Below are 24,420 nucleotides of genomic sequence, written 5' to 3'. Positions count from 1 at the left end.
CGCCTCCCCCCGGGTCTCAGGCCCAGCACTTCCGGTGAGCCTCCTGGGCGTCGGAGCCGAGGAGGCGGTGGCGAAGGCTTTGGGGAGAGCGGTCGGTGGGCTCCCATCGGAGCTTTCCCTGGGCGAAGCGGCGTCTGCGAGGCAGAGGTGTCCATCATGGTGAGCGCGGCTGGGCAGGGGCGGGGAGCTGGGGCTGCGACCGGGAGCTGGGGCTGAGGGCTGAGGGCCGACGCTGGGCCCGGCGGGGCGGACGTGACGGCCACGGAGATGCCGAGTCACCTCGGCCGGAGCCCGGCCCGGGCGCCCCCGGCCGGAGCCGGACCCCTGACCACCAACGGCCTCGGCTCGTCTCCGCTTGTCCGGGGCATGGTTCGCATTTCCTCTCAGTTGGACTTGAACTCCTTGAGGGGAAAAAGGAGCCTTCTAGTTGCAAGTGCTAGACACGTGGCAGGTTTCCATAAACACCAAATTAATTGGAAGGTTGTTGGGGGCGAGGAGCAGAATCAGGGGTCCCAGGGAGAATGCGGGGGGCCACCCCGCTGGAAGGGAACGGCAGCTCCCCGAGCCCAGTGCCTCGGGTGTGCTGAGGCCTTCGGCTCTCTGAGCGGTTGGGTAAGGATAACAGTGGGAGTTCCTAGTCGCCGGCGCGTTTTCCATTGCGCAGCTTTTCTTTAACGCCTGCAGTTCCTCATTGCGACTCATCCCGTTTAGTCCCTACAGTGCCCTTGGAGGCACGGGTGGTTGTTATTTTAACCATGAGAAAACGGAGGTTTAAAGAGGTAGATAGTCTACTCGGGGTCAGAAAAGTGAGGAGTGGAAATCTGAAGCCAAGTCTGTCTGTCTGCAAAGCTGTCTCTTTAGCATTGTACAGCGTGGCCTCAGTGTGGCCTGTTTTTTTCAGTGAAAACAAGGAACGACTATTAGATTTTATCCCAAGCATGTCAGTGTTGAATCATATTTCTCTTCTCAACTTTGTCCACTTAGCAGACATTGAATACCTGCTAGGTCTAGGCAATGTGCTAGGCGTTGGGTTCATAAAGGAAAGTAGGACTTGGGGTAGGGAGCAGGAGGGCAGGGCATAAGGTCAGGATCATGGGTAGATGGAAGGCAGATTGTTAGGGATGTTGAATACGTTGTGCACTGTTCCTCTGTGATGTGAAGAGAAGTGGCTTAGACGGGGAGGTGGTGAGAGGGCTCCTGGGGGTGCCCACGCCTGTCTCTTCTTTCATCTGGAAATCCTGTTTCATTTGTTAGGCTTCTGGCCAAGCTTTGTTCAACAGAGCTGCTGTTGAAAAAGAGAGATAAAGGTTTGAAAACTACTGTGCTCGAGCTCCAGGGAGTGAAGAGCCATTTGAGATTTTAAGCAGGAGCATGCTATATTTGCTTTTTAGAAAGGGAGCTCATTCAGCTTACTAATTTTGGAATTGCTAGTAAACTACCTATCAGTAGATGGCTTGCCCTCTACTTAATTTATATTTGAAACCAAGTCAAGAAATATTTGTCTATTGTGAGAGTTTATTTTAACTTATGGTAAAAAACACGTAACAGAATGTTACCATCTTAACCGTTTTTAAGTGTACAGTTCAGTAGTGTTAACCATTCCCACTGTTGTGTAATGACTCTCCAGAACTTTTTCATCTTGCAAACCTGACACTCTAGCCATTTAACAACAGTTCACTACTTCCCCTCCCCCAGCCCCTGGCAACTGCATTCTACTTTCTGTTTCTCTGAATTTGATGACTCTAGGGATCTCATATAAGTGGAATCATACAGCATTTGTCTTTTTGTGACTAGCTTATTTCGCTTACCATAATGTCCTCAAGGTTCATCCTCTGTGTAGCATGTGACAGAATTTCCTTCCTTTTTAAGGCTGATTGATATTCCATTGTATGGATATACCACAGTTTGTTTATCTGTTCATCCATCGGTGGACACTTGGGTTGTTTCCACCTCTTTGCTATTGTAAATAGTGCTGCTGTGAATATGGGTGTACAGATATCTCTTCAGGACTCTGCTTTCAGTTCTTTTGGATATTGTGTAATTGTGTATTCTTTTTTTAAAACATCCTGGTAATTGCAATACTTTGAGAAGACCCTAGATTGCCATGGAATGTGTTGGCTAAGCCTCAGAGTAATCCACAGTTTAAGATCTGGGATCTTAGCTTTGTGATGGCACCATGTCTTGGCTTTACTTATGAATGGGAGGAAGTACTATGGCATAGCATGTGAGAGCACATTGGAGGGGCACCATCCCAGACCTTGGGCAGAGCAGGAAGTTTCCTGGAGCAAGGAAAGGATGGTCGTGGAAGCCAGGGGAAGGCAGGGGTGCAAACGCTGGGCACCTGCTCTTCCTGCTGCCTGGAATGCCATTCCCTGCTTTCTGCTGGCTCCCTTTCCTGGCATTCAGGTCTTTGCAGAGTGCCTTCTTGACCAGCCGTTTAAAGCAGCATTCCCAGGAACTCTGTCTCTTACTCTCTTGTCCTCAGAGCATTCATCACTGCCAGACACGCAGGCGTTTTCTTTGCCTGTTTCTTATTTTGAATGTTGGCTCCACCAGGGCAGAGATTGTACCTGTTTTGTTGGTAAGCAGACATCACTAGAGTGATGTTTCCCTGGTGCTTAGATCAAGCCTGGCAGATAGTGGGCACTCAGCAAATAGATGTTTTTTAAATTAATGAGAAGAGAAAAAGTGTCCAGGCCGAGGAACTAGCCTTGCAGGGACGTGGCATGTGTAGGAGATTGTGGGGCCATCAGAAACCAGTCCTTGAGGTGTGTGCAAGGTCTGCCTGGATCCTGAGGTGTTTGCAGGCTGAAAGAGATTAAGGATGGCTGGCCGTGGCCAGTTTTATATTTTAGTAAGTTCATACCATCTGAAAACAGTGGAGACTAAATCGGTGGGACAAGACTGGGCATGGCAGAATGGGTGGAAACAGAGATTTGAGATTCACTGTGCTACCGGGAAGTGTTCAGGCAGACTGCTCTGATCCATCAGGATTTCGAGGCCTTTTGCTCTTCGACAGCATTTAGCGCAGTATTAACTACCCTGACCTGTTTGGGCTTTTGATGAGAAGAAATGTACCTTTGTTCTGTTCTAACTCCAGCATTTCTTTCCTCCTCCTAGTTTTCTTTCAACATGTTTGACCACCCGATTCCCCGGGTCTTCCAGAACCGCTTCTCCACACAGTACCGCTGCTTCTCCGTGTCCATGCTCGCGGGGCCGAATGACAGGTCAGATGTGGAGAAAGGAGGGAAGAGTATGTGCTTGTTTTTATTTTGAATAGTAACCTTTCCTGCCCTCAGCCTGCAGTGCTTGTAGTCCTCACCAGTCCTTATTTTGCATGTGTAACCAAAGCTAGTTACAGTGAAAATGTAGCTTGCCCCAGACTTGCTGGTGGGGGGGTTGGGAGGGGAATCCTAATTATGATTAGATTTATGGCCCTGTGGCCAAGTGGTTGAGTTTGCACCTTCCACTTCAGTGGCCCAGGGTTCGTGGGTTCGGATCCTGGGTGCAAACCTACACACTGCTCATCAAGCCGTGCTGTGGTGGTGTCCCACATAGAAGAACTAGAATGACCTACAGCTAGGATATACAACTATGTACTGGGGCTTTGGGGAGGAAAAAAAAATTTATGGCTAGTAGCCATTAGGTTCCCCTAATGAAAATTCCAGCAAGTAAATTCTTTATGAAAGATCATTATAAAATTCTGGCTACTCTACAAGGATCGTTGAATATGTTTTTAGATATAACAGAAACTGCATTTTGGCTTTTATTCTGTCCTTTTAATTTTCATTTTCTTAATATTTCTTATATGTTCTTTCTACAGTAATTATGCCTCCTTCAGCCTTAGATCAACTCAGTAAGTATTTTCCATGTGACTTGAGAACTGGGGTGATGTAAATATGGATGCTAGGAACTCAGCACACCCTCCTCAGTATGTCCAGACACAGGCAACCTTTGTCATGTCTGGTCAGGGGTTGACCCTGGTGCATGCATGCTGGGCTGGGAGAGCTGGGGCCGCAGATGCCCAGTGAGGTGGTGGCCAGCTGTGCAGGCTAGGGGCCAGTGAGTACTCAGCTCCAGGATCCTCCTCTGCAGGGGGTACCACTCCCCTGACACACACATACATACACCCTATCTTGGGTCCCTTCAGGAGTAAAGGAGGGTGTGAGCATCAGTGCTTTCTTTCCACAGTTCCGGGCCAGCTGATGCAATAGGCTGGGCTTACTAGGTTTTCTCCTGAAGGCTGGTGGTCAGCTCCCAAGAGAATGCTTTGAGGCAGGGGTCTCATCTCCTCCCCCAACATCTTTCCTCAGCTCTGGCCTGAATTTCTAACCCCCTCTTTCCTACTGCATGTGTAGCTTGTCTCTTCCGCCCCAAAAGCTGCTCCTCTCACTGGGGCCTGCCTCTTTCTAGGAGCAAGAAAAGTCCCCCAGTTGTGAGAGAGGCCATGCTTTCCCTCCCTTCCCCCAACCTCTCATCCCCTGAGAGCAACTTGAAGACCTCGTGGTCCCGGCCTGACTCCACCTGGACTCAGAAAACCTGATCACAGGCGCAGTCATTGCCTTTTGAGATTTAGTGATGTTTCTGGTGTGAATTCCTCCCATCCAAGACAGGGGACGTGGAGGCCTGCTGGCGGGTCCACTCCTGGTGTTGGGTGCACATGGCTGCAAGGTGGGGAAAGGGCACTGGTTCTGGTGTCGCTCCAGCTCAGGCTTTGCACCTTACCCGGCCTGACTCTAGAGTAGTCACTTGGCCCCCCTGAACCCCAGTGTCCTCATCTTTAAATGAGGATACACATAGCCTGTGTGGCTAGAGTACTTCCCCCTGGATGGTGCCCTCTGATGTGTGTATGAACAGCCCAAGCCCACGTGACACCAATCAGAAGGCAGGAGGTGGCCTTTAGCTAGCAGAGCTTAACTGATGCCAGCAGCAGCAGCAGCAAAGCAGGCCTTTAATTCTGGCCTCAGTCAGAGGGTGGATAGAGCCATGGGGTTCACAGCCCTCAGGCAGGCCCTTGTCATCACAGAGGAGGGAATAAGACCCCCAGAGAGCCTGCTTTTCTGGTTGAGCTGACATAGGAGCTAAGCACCAGGTGTGACCCTTGGCATAGGTGTCTGAGAAGGGGCTCAGGATTGGGACAGTGGGGCTTAGATCAGTGTTGTTCAGATCTTTTAAGTCATGGAAGAAACTTTGTCCAAATGAAATAGGGAGTCCTAATTTATTAAAAGGGTCGCTGCTCAGATTGGAGGAGATGAGGCCTCCAGGCGGAGGGCTCGGGAACCCCAAGACACGTTTCTAAATCACAAAATGCAGTTTGAAAACCACTGAGGAACACAAGGGTCTTTTCCAATGGCAGGAATCTTGGACCCTTGGCTGGAGCCTGATCCCAGTTCACCCTGACTGACTATGGTTCAGCTCCATGGCTCTAGAGCTGGGAGGCACCCTGTTGACAGAGGGCCTGGCCTCTGGGCCCTTGGCCACTGTACTGCCAACATCCAAGTCACCTTTGGTGATGGGGGGAACACTCCTGCCCACTGCTGCCTCCACAGTGAGGCACCACTTCCAGTGGCTCTTGCCTCTCAGTGACTTCCTGCCCAAGCTCATTAAGTCGATCTGCTTCACCAGAAGTTTTAGGGAGATCCCGAACAGAGTCTGCCATACCTCCTGCTGCTGAATGGCACTTCTGTTCCCATGTTTGCCTAAACCAACAGGCTAAAGTGGGCCTCAGGGGTTAAGGTGCAGACCTGGGCCAGCCATCTGGGTCGAATCCTGGTGTTGCCACTCCTGGGCTATGTGATCCTGGGCATGTTGCCGCACCTGCATGTCTGAGTTCCTTGTAGATAAAAGGGATAATGACAGTACATACATCACAGTTTTGCGAAGACTGAGCAAGGGCCTGGCGCATGACAAACACTGTCACTATGTCAGTCCATCCCGGACTCCTCCCCCTGGTCCCTGATTCTCCTGAGTTCTGCTTCAGTTCGCCAGCCCCTCGTTTCTGTGCCCCCTGCACTCCTGAGTCAGCATATCAGCTGTCCTGTTTGCCTGCCTCTGGCCATCCATGTGGCCTCACCTTAGGGACCACTAGAGTGAGGGGATGTACCATGTCATGACCTGCCAAGAGCCCACACTGCTGACCAGTTCCATCCTGTGTGGTGTCCTGCCCAACCTCCCTCCCCTCCCACCCATTCCGACACCCTGTCCCCATGCCCCCATCTCACCTAATTGCCAGTCATTCCCCAGTTGGCTGGGTTCCTCTTCCCTCCATGCGTTTGCTCAGGCTGCTTCCTCTGCCTGGAGTTCTCTGCCTGGCATGCTGCCTGTGACTCGTGACTCGCCAGGAGGAAGCCTTACAGGAGCCCTCCTGCTGCCCCTCCCTTCCCTCAACGCCACAGCATCGGAGTGTACTTGTTTTCTTTCTTGCCTTTCTAACTGGAAACTTTGGAAGGCAGGGATTTTGTCCAGAACATGGGTGGCACTTAAATTATTTGCAAATAAATGAGTGAACATGCCACTTTTTAAAATTGGGATTTCAGAAAATCACAAGTATGAGCTGGAGCTGTGTTTCTGACTCATTGACCATTCCCGAGCTACTCCAGGCCAAGTGCTATGCTCTTGCAGGGAGTGTGGGGTCTGGTGAGTGGGCAGACACCCAGGGACTAAGTGCCACATGGGTCTGGGAGCCTGCTCTGGGGGTTGAGGCTGCATGGAGCCGCAGTGGACCCCTGAGGAGGCTGTTTTCCAGGGGAGGGCTTTGAGGGAGCAGTTTCTCTCCCTGGCAGAAGCCGTGCCTCATAGCCTCTCTCTCCTTTTTAGGCCGACTCAACATTACCTACCCGATGCTGTTCAAGCTGACTAACAAGAACTCGGACCGCATGACGCACTGTGGCGTGCTGGAGTTCGTGGCCGACGAAGGCATCTGCTACCTCCCACATTGGGTGAGTGGGGCCGCCCCGTCTCTGGAGAGAGGGGCCTCGTAGGCAGGGACGCCCCAAGCATGTGCACAAGTCCTGCCTCTGAAACAGTGGCAGGGCTAGAGGGAGGGGATTCGGGGCAGTGCGCCACGTGCCGGGGCGACCTTTTCTTCCACAGTCGCTCAACTGGTAGGCTAGAAACCACAGCCAGCTGTTAAACTGCGATCTCCTAAGTCAGGCTTTTTTACAAATAATGAAGCAGGAGTATTTTTGAAATGGTCTAAGTGTAGAATTTTAGATTTTTATACATTTTCTCCTCATTTTTAGTAGTTTCTCTTCCAGTTCTGTCACGACATGTGTGTGTTTAGACACTTGCCTGTAACTGAGTTTTCCCAAAGCTGTGGAAATGAAGCCTCTCTTTTGCACTCAGGCTTTCTCTGGAGTCTGAGTCCTTCCTGAGTGTGAGGCCTGGCCACCTCTCCCCACAGGAGCCCTGACGCCCTCACACCTGTGTCTGGCCTCTCCAGTGCTATTTCTCAGTCTTGTCCTGTGGGGAGGTCTTACTCGTGCCTCCAAGCCCACATCTGATTCATTTCCCTGCTCACTTGCCCTCCCCAGCACTTGCCACGCAGGGCCTCACTGTCATGTGTGGTCTGCATGTGCCCCTCACAGGCGTGAGGCCTGTCCTGCTCATCTGGGAGAGCGCTGTGATTGGCTGAAGTGTAGGGCAGTGACAACTTCCTGGGGCCACTCTGGATCTGCAGAGGCCCCTCTGTGGCCCGTCTGTAGAGGTGAAAGAGGAGCTGGTGATACTGGGATACACATGACCTCAAAGGTTCTCTCTCCAACACACAGACTTGGAGTTTGGGTGGTCCTTTGTCCAGGCTCTCAGACCACTTTGGACCCCAAAATTCGCTGAATCCCTTTTGCCAGGAAACATCACATCCCCTGGGAAGCCTCTTTCGGTAGCATGGAGCTGCCTGCCTGCCTCTTCCTGGGCTGGTCTTGCAGCTCTTGGCAGGAGTAGGTGGTTGCCTGGAGTCTCCCAGCAGCTGCAGCAGAGCTAGTCTAAGGGCCTCCTGGCTCCCAGCAGGAGTACGAGCCGGTGCTTTCTGTTGGCTGATTGGCAGGCTCCATCCCACCCGGCGCCCTGGCTTCTTCAGGACGAGCGAGCCTGAAACAGGCGCTGGCCTTGGTCTCAGCACCTGGCTTCTTGAGGACGAGCGAGCCTGAAACAGGCGCTGGCCTTGGTCCCAGCACCAGGCTCTCACCTGCTGACCTAGACCAAGATCCCTGCCCAGGCCACTGCGAGTGCGTGGCTGTGCACTGCCAGATGCCTGTCCTGTGTGCACTCCGTGGTCCCCGCTGCCCTCTGGGGCTTAGTATAACACGGCCTGGGCCGGGTCTGGAGCACGCCTCCTCGCTGCCCTTGGGCTCTTACCCCTTTCTCTCCCCAAGTCCTGTCTGAACCTGCTCTTCAACCATGGGCAGGTGACCTGAGCTGCTGCCTTTCCTCCTTGAGCTGCCTGTGGCTCTGTCCTTCCTTCTGCCGTTAGTTATCCTCCTTGCCATCACTGACAGATTTCCCAACAAGTCCTTAACGGACTGTGAACTTGACCTGCAGCAGGCTGACTTCCAACCCTTAGAGTGCTTCCTATGAAAGCTTCACTCTCCAAGGTCACCAAACTTCTCAGTTGTCAAATTCATTGCCTCTCCATCCTACTCGGCCTGCCTGCAGCATTTGGTGGAGCATCCACTCCTCCATTTCTGTCATTCCCTGCCTGGCAAGCACCCTTCGATGCGAGTGAGCTGGGGCCTCTGCAGGCTTGTCCACGGGGCCCTGTTCACCCTTCAGCTTCGCTCATGGCTCTGCCTGCCCTGGCCTTGGCCTCCCTCACCCCTGCACCTTTTCCCTCAGCTGTTCAAGGCACATCCTAACCACCAGTTTTGAGCCCCTGTGGGTAGCGGCTCTGTGGGAACAGTGAAGCGTTCCTTTCACCTTCCTGGTGTGGCGTTCTTGAAAGGATGTGATGCCTGGGATTGGCTCCAGGGCAGCCCACTGTGGGATGGGGCCGGGGAGTAGGGCAATGATAGGTGAAGCGAAGTCAGCCGTAACCCAATTACTGTTGAAGCTGGGCATGGGTTTGTAGAGGCACACTCGTGCAGTTCTCTCTACTTTTGTATGTTTGAAATTCCCTTTAAGAAGGTTTAAAATAAGAAAAGCAAAAAACATTCCAGGACATGCGGAGTTTCTCATTTCTGGCCCAACCTCCTTGCCTCGGACTCCTGAGTCTTGGCCTGGCTGCAGGGTCCCAGCTCCCGGCACACCAGATACTCCTGGGCCTTAGTTCACATTTTTCCGTCTCATTGCTCAGTGGGCATCTGCCTCGCAGGGTGGTTTAATCGACGTGGAGGGGTGTCTGTGTGGGTTTTATATAACCTCCTGTAGCAGACATCTCTGGGGCCTTGTTACCACCCTGCGGCCTCAGCTGTGGGACCCTTCCATGCGAGGTCAGTCCGCCTGGTACTGTCATTATCCTCCCTCAGGTGCAGCCCTGTTTGCCCCACGGCCTTATAAGTTGGGCATGAGACAGCTTGAAAGTTGGGGTGGTGAGCTTCCCTGGGGAAACACTGAGCCCTGAGGATGTCTGGAGCTGGTGGGCCATGCTGCAGCCCCCCCACCCTTCCAGCAGAGATGCCACATGCCAGCTACCGCAGCCTCGGTAGCACCCCTTATTGGCCTCCTTCTTTCCACATCTTTGTCTCATTTGCTTGCTTGCTTTTTCTTCCTTCCTGACATCAAACTACAATTCGATGACCTGTCCCCAAGTCCTTGTCTCAAGCTGCTCTTCTGGGGACCCGAGCAAGAGGCCATCTGAATGTCAGACTTTGGCCTGCCTGGTGTACGGATCAGTGGCGCTCATGCTGGCCACTTGGTTTCCAGGAGTCTCATGTAGCCTTCTTCTTTTAGATGATGCAGAATTTGCTCTTGGAAGAAGGGGGCCTGGTTCAGGTGGAGAGTGTCAACCTTCAAGTGGCCACATACTCCAAATTCCAGCCTCAGAGCCCTGACTTCCTGGACATCACCAACCCCAAAGCAGTGTATCCTTTTGAAATAAGAAGGGCTCTTCAGACGAGGGAGAGGGCTACTGACAGTCGGTGAGCAGCGAGTGCTTGGTTGAGCACATGCTTACTTTGGGGACCACACTTTTGTTCGTGATTGAAGTTGTGATTTTGAGACTAAGGGCATTCAGCCAGCATGTCCGCCATGCCTCCTGGACCTGGGCCTGGACAAGCGTGCTGCATGCTGGGTGCTCTGAATACTCTGCGCACACTCCTGGAGGGCAAAGTAGAACCCTTTCTTCAGGTGGACTGTGACACCTGGCACAAAGCCCAGTGTGTTCTGGTGGAAGAGGGGCCAGCTGGTCTGCCTCTCAGCCCCAAACCCCTCGTGGGCCCCTGGTGCCCCAGCTCAGCCATGAATTCACTGCTCAAACTCACCTTTTACCCAGGTTTAGGGCTTTTCACTCAAAACCAGTAGGGATCATTCATTTAGTACATTTTCTGTCTCTCAGAAAGAGGAAAGCAAAGGTTTGAGGTTCTAGTGATTTTTTTTTTTTGTATGTTCTGTGAACTTAAGCCAGATGCATGTGTTTACAATTTAAGGAGTGACCAGTATGGGCGAGGGGCGTCCTTCGTGTGGACTTTGGTTGAGATCTCTAGCGTGGAGATCCCAGTTTGGCTTGTTGAGATCATGTGATAGAACGAGCACTCCACTCCCTATTTGTCTTTAAAAAAGCATGATTGAAAAAGACGGTTGAACAACACAGACAGGTAGACAGTTAAAAAAAAGCTGCCTCTACCCTTCCCACCTGCTCACTTTTCCCAGGCCAGAGCCTAGGAGCAAGCTGCTGCTGGTCATGTCCTGGACGCAGGTGAGCTGTGTTAAGTCCTCTGACCCTGTCTGTGTATGGGCGTGTCCAGTCCCTTGTGGACACAGCAGTCGGTGGACACTTCCTGCAGGCAGGACTGTTCTGTGGCAAGGTCTGGCTGGAGCACTGCCTTTGAGGTGCTTTTCTGGCTGTGAGTGGCCAGGAGTAGGGCCTGGCTCTGTGACCAGAACCCCTTGCATTTGACTTTGGTCAAGTAAAGTTGCAATGCAGACTTTACCAGATTTCCCTCAGAGCCTGTTTCTGTCAGCATAGTTAACTTGTGAACGCGTGGAGAGAGGGCGTCACCTTAATCAGCTGAGAGGCAGCCGGGTGCTCCCTGATCTGGCTGACAGTCTGGGTAAAGGCAGTCTTAGTGGAGAGCAGAGGAGGTAGGGGGCATGCAGAGATGCGGTGCAGGAGCCAGCTCCGCCCTCAGGCCAAGTGGGCTGGGTCTGACAGCTCAGGGGTCACCGGGGGAAGTCAAGGACAGGGCAGCCCTGCAGTGTGGCGTTTCATGGGAGGGAGTGAAGATGGTGTGCCACACAAGATCCTTTGCACAAAGCTGTTATCATCCTGGAAGGCTGTTTGACCAAGAGAAGGGAACACAGACAGCCTGGCTGTTTCTCCCTCAGTCAGACTCTGAGATCTTCACGCAGTTGTGCCACGTCACAGTGGCAGATTCTGGAGCCACGTTTTATGTTCAACCTTTACATTGAAAACAGTTCAGTAAATTGATTGGGATGACATGGTTAAAAATATTCTGTGTGATTAAGCATTATTCCCTTATCTGGGCATTTGGGTTATTCAGTTTTTAAGAATTTATTATTATTTACTATTATAAAAAGGGCTTACAGGTTACTTTTTCCTTTTTAATTTTTATTTTAGAACATACTTCTGAAGTTGGGTTACTGCCCAAAAGACAGAAACAGCAAAAGTGTAAATGAAAACATCTTTGATGTAGAGGAACTTTTGATGGGACCTATCTGATTCATTCAATCTTTTTTTCTTTTGTGCTCCCATGGGATTTTTTTAAATCAACTCATTGATGGATAATTAACATACAATAAAATGCACACATTGGTGAGTTTGACAAACGTGTACACCAGTGTAACCAGACTTTTCCATCTCCCAAAATGTTCTCTGCCCGTCCTTGCCTGACCCCTGGCCCCAGCAACCTCCCAGCTGCTTCCTGCCCACAGAGAGCTGTCTTTCTTAGGGTTCCATGTGAAGGGCATCTTACCACTCTGGCTGATTCTTTCCCTCAGCAGAGTGAGATTCATCCATGTTATTGTGCATTAGAAGCTGATTCCTTATTGCTGATTGGTATCCTGCTGTATCAAACCTGTGGATTTTAATACCAGCCTGGTACACTTCTGTCCAGTACACTCAGTCTGTGACAGTGACCACCCAAACCCCTCACAGAAAGTTGGTTCAGATTCAAGCTATCTATCTTGCCATGTTGCCTTGACAGCGTGTATCTGCAGATTAGAAAACGCATTGAGAAACTTTGCCTGTCTGACCACCGGGGATGTGATTGCCATTAACTACAATGAGAAGGTGGGTGTCTCAGCCACGGGGCCAGTAGAGCCTGGAGCCCAGCTTGGTGTAGGTTGCACCTAATCACAACCACTTGCAGTGCCATTCTGATGTCTGAATGGAGTTCTTTTTAAGGAAGGTATGCCTGGCTTTTATTAACTAATTGCTGCATACTGTTCCCTTTTCTAATCTTTATGGGTCCATATTTGGAGCCCTGTACTAATCATTCAACAACTCTGTCGAGAAATCATTGATTGCATTTAGAAGTGAATGAGCTTAACGTCGTTGTACTTACTCATCGTACCTCTGTGTACCATGGTGGCAAGACTGCCCATCTCCTCAGAAAGGTCTCCATTCTACCTGTAATCTGAGCTAAGCCCTTTGCTGGGCTGCGGGAACACAGAAGTGAGCTGGCCTGGGTCCTTGTCATGTGATTCCTTCCCTTGGAAGTAGACAGGCCATCTTGGAGCTGGCCCTGCAGTGCACTCCAAGTGCCGTGGGACAGGTGGGAAGCAAGCCTGGGTGCACTGGGGACAGTGCTGCCTGAAGTCATCTTTCCTTGTGAGGGCGCACATCCCCTTCCCCTGTTGTCTTTGGTTTTGGTTTTCCCTTAGCAGCTCCTCTGCTCTTGACCCTTCTTGATACAAAGCTTTCGGGTCTGAACACCTCTTATTGTTGATCCCAGATTCTGTGGTGTCTGGATCTAGACAACTGAGCTGTAAAGTGAAATACCGTACAGTGTCCTCAATTTTCTCATTCATTTCATGCATAATAGACAGATGAGTTCCCACAAAATTCAAGATGCCATCCACTTCCCCGTTATCCATGGCAACATGTCTGAGGGAAGAAGTAACAGTTGGCAAACGTGCTGATAGCCCATCCCTCCTCAGGGATGGAGCACAACAATGTGGGTGCCACCCGTCCACTGTGACCATGGATGATTGACCCTCATGGAGCTGCTGCCAGGGCAGACCCCCTGGTACTCAGGAGTGACCACAGCCCCAGCCTGGCTTTCCCAGAGGCCAGCTCTTGACTCCTTCACACACTCTCTTGTCCCCTCTGGGACTGGGGCCCTCACAGCTGTGAACAGGAGCCTGAGGTCCAGCCAGTCCCCGCCTTCAGGATCAGGAAGCCAGTTGTTCCCTCAGTGTCATTACAGGGATCCAGTGTGTTCTCTGAAGTTTCCCTCTATCTGAGGTATCTGATACTGAGAACACTTTTTTTTCAGTTTTGGGGGTTTTGAATCACACTTTTTTTTAAGGTATGATTTTTGGTGAGGAAGATTGGCCCTGAGCTAACATCTGTTGCATCTTCCTCTTCTTGTTTTCTCCCCAAATCCCCAGTACATATTTGTATATCCTAGTTGTAAGTCATTCTAGTTCTTCTACATGGGATGCCACCACAGCATGGCTTGATGAACAGCGTGTAGGTCTGTACCCAGGATCCGAAGCCAAGCGCACAAACTGAATCACTATACCACCAGACCGGCCCCCATGAGTCACACTTTCTATGTGTTCATAAACTAACAAATAATTTTGTGGGGCCGGCCCCATGGCTGAGTGGTTAAGTTCACGCACTCTGCTTTGGCAGCCCAGGGTTTCGCTGGTTCAGATGCTGGGCACGGACATGGCACTGCTCATCAGGCCATGTTGAGGCGGCATCCCACATGCCAGAACTAGAAGGACCCACAACTAAAATGTACAAGTATGTACTGGGGGGATTCTGGGAGAAAAAGCAGGAAAAAGAAAAAAAGATTGGCAACAGTGGTTAGCTCAGGTGCCAATCTTAAAAAAAAAAAGGAAAGAAAGAAAGAATCTTGTTGCCTTTAGCTTTGTGGGGGAACATTTTAGGTATTACCTACCTAAACTGAACACTTCAAGCTTTTATAATTACAGGAAGGCTTAATGTTACTGTTTTTAATATCAAGATAGTAACACTAAATATAACTCAAATTGATGATAAAGATAATGAAGGAGGGTGAGTTACACAGCGTAGACATAGGATTGACATGCATGTTTGGATGTCCACTTTTGGAAGTACAGGAGATGAGATACTCCAAAGGGCCCTTCTGATAAAACTCAATTAAATCAGTATAAAACCCAGATTACTAATACATTGTTGGGCTCGCAAGAAATATAGAAGTTTTCAAGAATCTCTCAACAGGGTTGACCTGAGGGCAAATGGCCTTGTCAGTGCTGTGTTGGGAGGTCTGAATCGCAGATTTCCACATTAAAGTGGAACTCTTAAAGGGGCCAAAATAGCCCCATGGGTGGATGTTGTCCTCATCCCAGGAGAGGGAACTCAAATTCTCTCTGGGAAAAGCACCCCCAGTTTAGTTAAGCCCTCGGGATTGCTGTAGATTGAACAAGCAAACAGGAGCTCATAATAAAACCACCAGCCAGCCAAAGCAGAGACGACAAAAGCAGATTTAGACCCGCTAGGGAATCAGTGTTGGAATTTTCAGGAGCAAATATAAGATAGTTAGGTATAAATTGTTCAAAGAAATTAAAAAGCAGAATCATGAAATTTAGCAAGCAACAAAAGACTCAAAAAAACCAGGAAGATTTGAAAAACAATCAAAGTGTTAAACAACAGCTTACAAAGAATTAATGAAATGAAAGTTAAATCTGGAGAAATGCCTTAGAATTCTGCACAGAGAAGCAAGGCAAGGGAGCATATGAGAGAGTGAGGTCCTGGAGATCCTGAGAAACACAAGCATGCTCAGAAACATTCCAGCAGGAGAGAACGGAGGAGTGGAGTGGCAAGATGGTGAAGAGATAACAAGTGAGATTGCTTTAGAATTCACCATCAGCCCAGTTACAGAAAGTACAATGTATATCAAAGAGGATAAGTTGCAGATAGCAAATACCAGACTCGGAGGGGGAGTGGAGGGAAAACACGCTACTTGCAAAGGAGCGCCTCAGAGCTGTTATGGCCCAAGCAGCGAGAAAGTAACTGTCAGCAAGCCTTTAGGGAATGAGGGCAAAATCAAAATATTTTCAGATAAACAAAATCTGAGAGAGTTTATTTACCAGTGGAGCTTCAAAAGTATTATCCTAGAAGGAAAGACTAGGGTTCCAGAAGGAATGGTAAACAGATAAACTGGCAAATATGAAGCAAGTCATGGTAAACGTTACCACATAAAGCAGTAATAATATTTAATGTATAAGGCTTAAAAGATGACCTCGAAAATACTAGAAAAGAGTAAGTCTAGAGAGTTGTTCAGAATTCAAGTGTTCTCTATTTACAATTCAATAAAGTTAATAAAAATAACTGAAAACTACATACATGAGGAATGTTGAAAAGTAGTTTAAAATTACTGTTTTAGATACAGCATGACAAGACATAAAACTAAAAAATGTCGCAAAAGTGTTTGTCCTTACTACATGCAACATACTATAGGATTTCTATTGTACTATCTTCCAGAATTTTTCTCTCCTAGTTCTGGTTGCAGCACACTTGGTTTAATGACCTGCTAATTACCGTGATCTGCAGTTTGAAAACACGACTGCAGAGAAACATGAATATGTCCTCCTAGAGACACGTAGATATCCGAATGTTCATAGCGCGTTGTTAGTGATTGCAAAACAGATGCAAACAGCCCAGATGTTGAGTGGAGAAATTGTGATACATCCACACAGTGACATACATATTCATTTCTACTTATCTTCTATTAAATAAAGAGGAAAGTTAAAAAAATAGATGAGTACATTGAGCCTTCTCACTTTACTTTGGTGACCCTCCCCCTTGTGTTTAGGGGTCTTTTTAATGGTGAGACTTTCTGGATTGTTCATTATAAAAGCAAGACATACTCTAGGTAAAAAGAAAGGACCTTAAATGATGCAGGAAAAAGTAGATTCTGCCACTTTTCGTTCCTGTCCTTCTGGGCTTTTTTATGTACTTTTTTATATACATGAGATCAGACTAGACACACGCAACAGAACTGGTTTTTTAACTTCTTTTCCTGTTGGCTGCATAGTATTCCACTGGTGACTATAATTTATGTATATATGAATAAATATCATTCATTTACTCTGTTGATAGGCAATTTGGGTATACACTATTATTAGCAATGTCGGAGTGAGCATTCTTAGAATTTTCTCGTTGGGTATTTAGCTAATTATTTACTTAGAATAAATTCCTAGAAATAAACTTTCTGGGTTAAAGGTTGTGAGTGTCTTTTGCAGTTTGTTGTGTAACTCTCTTATCTGATTTGAACCACTTACGGGGAACAGCCTCTGCTGAGTGATGGGCATCAAGGCAGCCCACCCCGACAGCCCTATTGTCTGAGCAAGAGATGTGGCTGGGGGAGGGTGTCCTGGAGGTGAATGATGTGTCTGTAGGTGCCAGGTAGGGAGCTGCAGTAATGTGAACAGTGACAGCCCCCAGTGCTGCCACAAAATCATCTGACTGATTTCTGTGTTCTTCTCACAGATCTATGAACTTCGGGTAATGGAGACTAAGCCTGACAAGGCCGTGTCCATCATCGAGTGTGACATGAATGTGAGTGGCTTTGCTGCTTACAGTGTGCTTGGGCCGGAGCAAGATGGGTAGTTCGTGGCCCCTGTAGGCCACTGCCCCAGGAGAGTCTCACTCAGCCCCTGGGACTATTTGGCTGAAAGAGGAGGAAGATGCTGCTAGAACATTGTGAGGGGGCTGCTGACCTTGTGATTCATCTCAGGGCCAGTGGAGGTGGCAGATCAGCCGCCAGTTCTGAGATGGCTAAATCCACCAGCATCTCAGACCTGCTGAGGAGTGAATGTTCTTAGAAGCTAAGGAACACTTCTCAGCTTCTGGGTAGGAAAGAACTATTGGTACACACATGAGCATGGTGGATCTCCAGGGAATCGTGCTGAGCAGAAAGGGCCAGTCCCAAAAGGTTACACACTGTCTGGTTCCGTTTATATAATATTCTTGAAATGATAAAACTTTAGAAATGGACAACAACTAGTGGTTGCTAGGAGTGAGGGATGGTGGAGAGGGCCGGGAGGGAGGTAGGTGTCATTATAAAAGGACAACACAGGGGGCCCCTATGATGGAGGAGCTGTTCAGTATCTGGACTGTGGGAGTGGATACGCCAACGTAACTGGTGATAAAATTGGGAGAACTTAACACAGACACACAGAAGTAAGTATGTGTAAAACTGGGGAAATCTGGATAAGGGCTGGATTGTGTGGATGTCGATATTCTGCAGGTGACATGCTGTACTGTAATTTCGTAAAATATGGCCATTGGGGAAATGGGCAAAGTGTATTCGGCATCTTTCTGTATCATGTCTTACACTGCATGTGAACCTACAGTTGTCTCAGTTAAAAGCAGAAAGCTAAGGGAGCCTAAATGTGGCCATGTCTCAAATTTTACTTTCATCTTGGGAATACAGGTGGACTTTGATGCTCCCCTGGGCTACAAAGAGCCTGAAAGACAAGTCCAGCACGAGGAGTCAACCGTAAGTCATTTCCCCAGCGTCTCTCCCCAGTCATGGCATGCTTTGCCCTCTGGAACAGTGCATCCTGGGAGTGTCTCACAGCTGGCCCATGTTTGGCCTCTGCTGGTGCCAACACAGCCACGTTCCCTGCTTCTTGTCCAGCCCTGCTCCCAGGGGACACCCAGCTGTTGGGGTGCAGGGACAGCAGTAGCAATGAGAGGCCCCAGGGAAAAGCTGGGGTGTCCCTGCTGAGAAGCTCATCTGTTTTTCTGTCCCCCTGTCAGGAAGGTGAAGCTGACCATAGCGGCTATGCTGGAGAGCTGGGCTTCCGTGTGAGTACCAGGCCACACATTTAACTTTCTGTGCTCCCGCCATGCCATCTGCTCCTTCCAGCATTCTCTGTAACACTCCGGGGACCTCGGCAGGGATTGGTCCTCTGGTGTTCATGCACATGTGTATCTGGCTCTGTCTCAGTTGCCAAACCCTTGAACATCCACTTTCTCCTGCAATCCTTCCAACAACTCTGTAAGGCAGCCCCAACTTTTTCTTCTTCTTTTAAAAAATTTCTAGTCCACCAAAAAGTTAAATAGTATGAGAGACACAACATATACTTTTTGCTTGGATTCACCACATGTGACCACATTTGCTTTATCTCTCTCTAAGAACACATTCTCTTTTTATTTGTACTGTTTGAAAGTAAGCTGCGACATGACCCTCCCGCCCCTGGGGGGCGACTGTCTTTGGGCCCGGAGGCTCCCTTCAGCTCACAGCAGTCTCCTGAGGGGTTGGGCAGAGAGCTGTCGGCTGCCCGCGCTTGGCAGCTGCGATTGAGAGCTTCAGTCCTGAGGAGATCTGGGTGGTGTCCCCGCGCACATCCCTGCAGCAGTCTGAGCAAAGGGCAACTTTGTGTTTGCTCTTGTTCTTGGGGCTCAGTGCACGCACCCTCTCCTGCTTGTCTCCCTAGGCCTTCTCTGGCTCCGGGAATAGACTGGATGGGAAGAAGAAAGGTGTGGAGCCCAGCCCTTCCCCAATCAAACCTGGAGACATTAAAAGGTGGGTCTGTCTTTGCTCTGCTCCTGCCCGATGCTTTGTCATCATGCAAGGAGGGTCTACACCAGACCCCTGGGATGGGACAGCCTCATTCCAGCTCTGGAGACAAAGCCTGGATCAGGGAGTCTGGCAGGTGGATGAATGTCCCCCATCTGCTCTCCTTGGTGGGCTGGAGCACGTCGTGGGTCTCTGTTTCCCAGGGGAAGTATATTGATGCCTTTCCCTGTCATCCACTAAGCCTCTCCTCAGGTAATGTTGGCCGTGCAGCCTCCCTCTGTGCCTTTAGTTCAGCCTCCACTACCCGCAAGCGGCACCTGATCAGATCTCTCACTTATTTAAAACCTTTCTGATCCTGGTTAGTAATCTGCCTATTTTCCTGTTTTGTGACTTCAAATAATTGATCAGGTCACATTATCTCAACTTCCTTCAAAGAGGCAGGAGCTGCCTCACTTAGATATGTTTCTGTTGTTTGGTCCAGGGACGCTCAGAGCAGATTCCCTGCTCTGGTGGCCGTCACGGTGGTGGCAAAATGAGATATATCACCTGTCTGCTGCGTGTGTTAGAGCAGAAGGAGAATGCGGGAAATGGGGTTTTTACCTAGACTCTTCAGGAGTGAAATGAGTTTAGTGTGAGTGGAGCTCTTCCAGGGTGATCCATGAGGCTGGAGGACGGAGACAGTGAGGGCCTCCCAAGCCTCCAGGTGACCCCTCACCACAGACAAGGCCTCAAGTCTGCTGACCCCAGCCCTATCCCTCCTGCAGGGGTGCTGGGGCGCACCAGAAGGCTGGCCCAAGGCCAGGGCAAGGTACAGCCACATACCACAGAATGACAGTCACCAAGAGGACACTTGTCTCTTCTGCTTTGCTTCCTCTTGATTGTTAAAGATGAATTTTAGTCCCTTTTTCCTGGAACTAACATTTCTCTTCCTCTCTTTACAGAGGAATTCCCAATTATGAATTTAAACTTGGTAAGATCACTTTCATCAGAAATTCACGTCCACTGGTCAAAAAGGTTGAGGAAGTGAGTATATTTCGTGGGTAATGAGAAGTATTATTTGCTAGTGATGAATAGGGGAGTTCTTTCCATTCTGAATATGGGTGTTTCTGGCGTCACCTGGCAATAGTGATCAGCAAGATACTAGCTCACAGAGCCCTTGCCAGGTGCCAGACCCCATGCTGAGTGCTTTATACTTAACTCTTTAATCCCTGGGACAGTGCCGTGAGGCGGCTGCTGTGGTTGCATTGTTACAGATGTGAACATAAAGGTGCGTGAAGGTTGGGGCACCCAGGGCCAGGGGCAGAGCTCCTGACCACAGCATGGTCACCTCCGTGCTACCACACTCCAGAAAAGGCCTCTACTGAGACCTGAGGAGAGCAGCCTCCCTGAGCCTGGGAGTTCTCCTGTGACTGGAAGGGAAGGCTGCAGCTGGGGGCCGGAGGTGTTGGCAAAGGGGAGGTTCCGCCTAGTGGGCACTTCTCAACTTGCTCAGAAACCCAGCACCCCCTACTGCAGATGGCCCACCTCACTCAGTAGCTGTGGCTGTGTGTGCTGTGTATTTCTAGAACACTAGCACTTTAGACCCAACACTTTCCTGGTTCCTTTTCTCAAAAGCTTGATCTCTTGCGGATTTAGGGGGAGGGCAGAGGGCAGGCGTGCTGTGAACCCGTTCAGGATGGGCTGCTAGATGGGACCAGTCACTGGCCAGTTCCTGGCTGTGGCGCTGTCACCGGCCCCTCTTGACCACTGAACCCTCTCTACCTTTGGACTGGTTGGGGACAGAGACCATTGTGCTGCACATCCCAGCCCCCATCACAGCCCCTCCTGGCCTTAATGTTCCTCAGGTTGACACAGTGTTGGGAGCTTTCCAGGCTCAGAGGAGTAAATGTGGTACCTGATCACACCTTACCCTCCGAGTCCTCCTTGAGGCCCCATCCAGGCCTTTGCCATCTGCAGGCTGGGGCTCACTGAGTTGGGCCTAAAGGCCTCAGTAGGAGTCATCCTCAAAGCTGACTTGTGACCCGACTGTGGGAGATGTATGAAAGGGAGGGGGAGACTGGCAGGCACAACTGGAGCTGTTTTATCGATAAATAAATATTTAAGAAGAAATGTATGAAGATGAGATTAAAGGCACATACTTAGCTCTACTCCATCCTGAAACCACACTAAAGCTGCGGTATAAGGTAATGAAGAAGATGATAAAGACAATGAGGAGAAGAGGCAACTGCAGCAGAACTTTGGAGGCCCCAGAGCAGGAGGACAAGTGGTCGCTGACTTAATAGACCACGGAAAGCTGCATCCTGAGCAGGCCGTGGGGAAAGCCGAGAGGCAGCTTGGTTAAGTGGTTGAGCTCTCAAAGGGCCCCTCTGGAAATGGGGGCTGAAGACAGAGTGTGTGTCACAAAGCAGTGAGAACCGCAGCCCCCCTCCCCTCACCCCACTCCAGGGGAAGGCTGGAGGCTCGTCTTCTGGAAAAGGCATCACAAAAGGTTCCTAGGCTGGGGCCACTGGCACAGTGGATAGCAGCATCGAAGTAAGAGAGGGAAGGAGTGACAATTTGCATCCTGAATGTTGCCACCCTTGGTGTCTTTCCCTGCTTGGCTCCCAGGCGCTGGCAGCCAGGCTGGCTTGTTGCAGCTGGAGGAGCTTTCTCTGGACAGTCTGGCGAGCCCCAGGGAAGGTCCCAGCCGGCTCACCCCAGAGTGAAGACCGCAGTCAGAAAGTTTCCACTGCCAATGTCCAAATCCTGAGAGTTCTGAAAAGAGATTAGAGAAACCAAAGGGACAGAAACCATCAGGGAAATAATTGCTCTGAACTGAAGGGCACGAGTTTGCAGATTGGAAGGGCCCACTGAGTGTCCAGCACAGTGAAAGAAACATCTGTAAGCCACTGAGAGAGGCCTCAGAGAAACCAAAATGCTGACACCTTGATCTTGGAGTTCTAGCCTCCAGAATTGGGAGGAGGAAAGTCTGTTGTTAAAGCTGCGGTGGTCTGGGACTTACTTGTTAGGGCGGCCCGAGCGAACTAACACCAACTGAGCTATCAATGAAACGGGCGAGAGTAGAGAAAAGGTATTTTCAGTCACATAAGAGCTCACCAAAAGGTACTCCTCATGCACCCTTTCTCAGGAAGCTCCTGGAGGATGTACCTTATTCCATCGCTACTGAAATGATGGAATAAGGTAGAAGTAAGAAAGCCTTGGATCCAGGAAACAAGGGGTTCCCACAGCAATGTGCAGCCCCGGGAGGCTGGCCAGTCCAGGCAGGGCAGCCTGAAGGCCCCAGAAGAGTGCCTTCCTCAAGCAGATGAAATCAGGACACCTGGTGTGATTGAAGGTATGCGGAAGAGAAGCCAGACACAAAATGAAGGCTCTGCAGGAAAGGAAGACTGACTGGCTCAGCTGTGACTCACATTTACATGGTTGCCATCCTGTAAACCCTGTGCAGGCCCTGCTGGGGGTACACCAGCTACATTAGGTGGGGGGCTGGGTACAGGGATGTGTGTTGGGGAGCTCAGAATCTTCCTTTCCATAGACAACACCTCCAACTGACTAGCAATACAAGCACATGAAAAGATACGTACTATTTTTGAGGGTTGAGAAAAAACAAGCCCGCTTTCTGCTGGTGGAAGAATAGCTTTGTGGAATATTTCTGAGGGCTGGTTAGTCATTATATATTAAAAGCCTTAAAAATATGTGCATCCTTTTACCAAGGAATTCAAATAGGAAAAAATCAGAGCCGTGTACAGACATTAAGCTGCCAACACACCCATTTAAATTACTGCTAACCTGGAAGAAACGCCCAGTGGGGGAAGAACTGTCTCTCCCATGCAATGGAATTCTCTGTAGCCTTTAGAGTGTACCAGATAAATTCATGGACCTGAGACTTGGGAATTAAGTACTAAAATAGTTTATAGAAGCATATATAGAAAAGTGACCGGAAATGTATTTTTTGGGTGGTGATTTTTCTTTCTGGGGTATATTTTATATTTTTTACTTTGAAAATGTGATGGTTCTGTCAAAGGCTATACATTCAATCTGAGAATAAAGGCTGTGGAGGACACTAGTTGTGATTATGTGGTTTTGTTGTGAATTCAATAGATTATGATTTGTATTTATATTTCAAAGACATTCTGAATAATGTAGAAGTCAGGAAAATGGGTGGATGGTCATGAGCCAACAGAATAAATCATTTTTTATAAACTTCCAAGGAGTTTCTGAAACAGTATTTTATCTTCACACCTAGGATGAAGCTGGAGGCAGATTCGTCGCTTTCTCCGGAGAAGGACAGTCGTTGCGTAAAAAGGGAAGAAAGCCCTAAGTTGGGACTCTTGGCTGATTGGAAAATAAAATGATAAATTGCAACATAATGGCTTTTAGTTACTGGCTCTGACGGGGCTGAGACTATCGCAGAGGATGCTCTCTCACTTTAGGTTGGTTTAGAGTTCCTGAGAATTAGCGAGTTTGACCTGGATGTGGAACGGCAGGACTTCTCGGTTGTGTGCTTGATTTGGAGGAAGAAAAAGCTGTCTTTGAGGTTCCTTCTTCGCCATTTCTTTCAGCCCTGGGTGCGCTCCTACTGCCTCAGCGGAAGCAGAGTTCCCTAATTCCTGATAAAAACCAGTAGAGGGGATTGAATTGCTGTAACTTGTGGTGTTCTCTTTCTTTTTTTATTTATCCTTTTTCCTTTCTTTTTCCAGGTCTATAAGTTGGATGTTGCCTTTGGCCTAGAAAAAAGTGATTTAAATAGATACTTGTCTATAAAGAGTGGTTAGCCCATTACTCTGGCTGCAATTTAAGTATCTGAGGAAAGGTGTTTCTATTTTTATTTTACATATTGATTTTTTTCAAAAGAACCATTCATCAGGAGGAAATCCTGAAGCATTTCCACTTTTATTTTGATTTCGTTTGGAAATAACTGGCTCCTTAATCTGTTCTATGGTAAAATAACTTTGTGGTGAAGCACAAATGTAAATATTAGAATAAATAAAAGCTAAAGATACGTTCCTCTTTCTCCTTCCCTACCCCCTGCTCCGAGTTTTAATGTATTTAATTATCTTTAATATATTAAATTATCCAAGTTTTGGCTGGCCTGTCTTTACTTTTTATTAGTATTAATTTGGTCTCAGATCTTTTTATAATGTGAGATCTTTTGACTTGTTAATTCAGTTATTTTAATCTTTTGTTCCTTGAAAATAATTCTAAATCAAGAATTTCAAATAAAAACAGGCAATGACTAAGACCTGGATTGCCTCTAAATGCTTGATTAGGTATGTGGAGTGATAGTTGGGCCACTGAACAGGAATTGGAGGAAGGCCTGCTTGCATGTGCCCCTCATTCCATCCTGCATTAGAAAGGAGCCCCTCTGAGGGGCTTCTCCTGGAGAACAAGGCTATCTGAACTTGGGGGTGGGGATGGTCAGGCCCAGCAGGGTCTCCCCTTGTACCAGGTCTCCTGCCTGCAGGCAGAGGGGTCCATTTCTGGATAGGGCCCCTCTCAACACTCAGAAGATGAAAGGATTCCCCTTCATGGGACCCTAGAGTCCACTCATGTGTCCTCAGAGAATGAG

At 49.0% G+C, this 24,420-nt stretch overlaps 1 protein-coding gene across 1 annotated transcript; it reads left to right on the top strand.

The window, feature by feature from the left end:
* The first annotated feature begins 2 nt into the window (after positions 1 to 2).
* UFD1 (ubiquitin recognition factor in ER associated degradation 1) lies at positions 3 to 23,941 on the top strand. The gene is made up of 12 exons (XM_046640422.1): positions 3 to 159; positions 3,121 to 3,253; positions 3,824 to 3,856; positions 6,817 to 6,938; positions 9,886 to 10,016; positions 12,331 to 12,403; positions 16,817 to 16,885; positions 17,763 to 17,828; positions 18,092 to 18,139; positions 18,772 to 18,860; positions 19,796 to 19,877; positions 23,098 to 23,941. Exons 1-12 carry the CDS (start codon positions 157 to 159, stop codon positions 23,170 to 23,172), a joined length of 924 nt encoding a protein of 307 aa, XP_046496378.1. The 5' UTR covers positions 3 to 156; the 3' UTR covers positions 23,173 to 23,941.
* The last annotated feature ends 479 nt before the right edge of the window (positions 23,942 to 24,420 follow it).

Source organism: Equus quagga, chromosome 15 (assembly GCF_021613505.1).
Source record: "Equus quagga isolate Etosha38 chromosome 15, UCLA_HA_Equagga_1.0, whole genome shotgun sequence".
Taxonomy (NCBI): Eukaryota; Metazoa; Chordata; class Mammalia; order Perissodactyla; family Equidae; genus Equus; species Equus quagga.
Note: the sequence above shows the minus strand (reverse complement) of the source record. Positions and strands in the feature narration are given on the sequence as shown.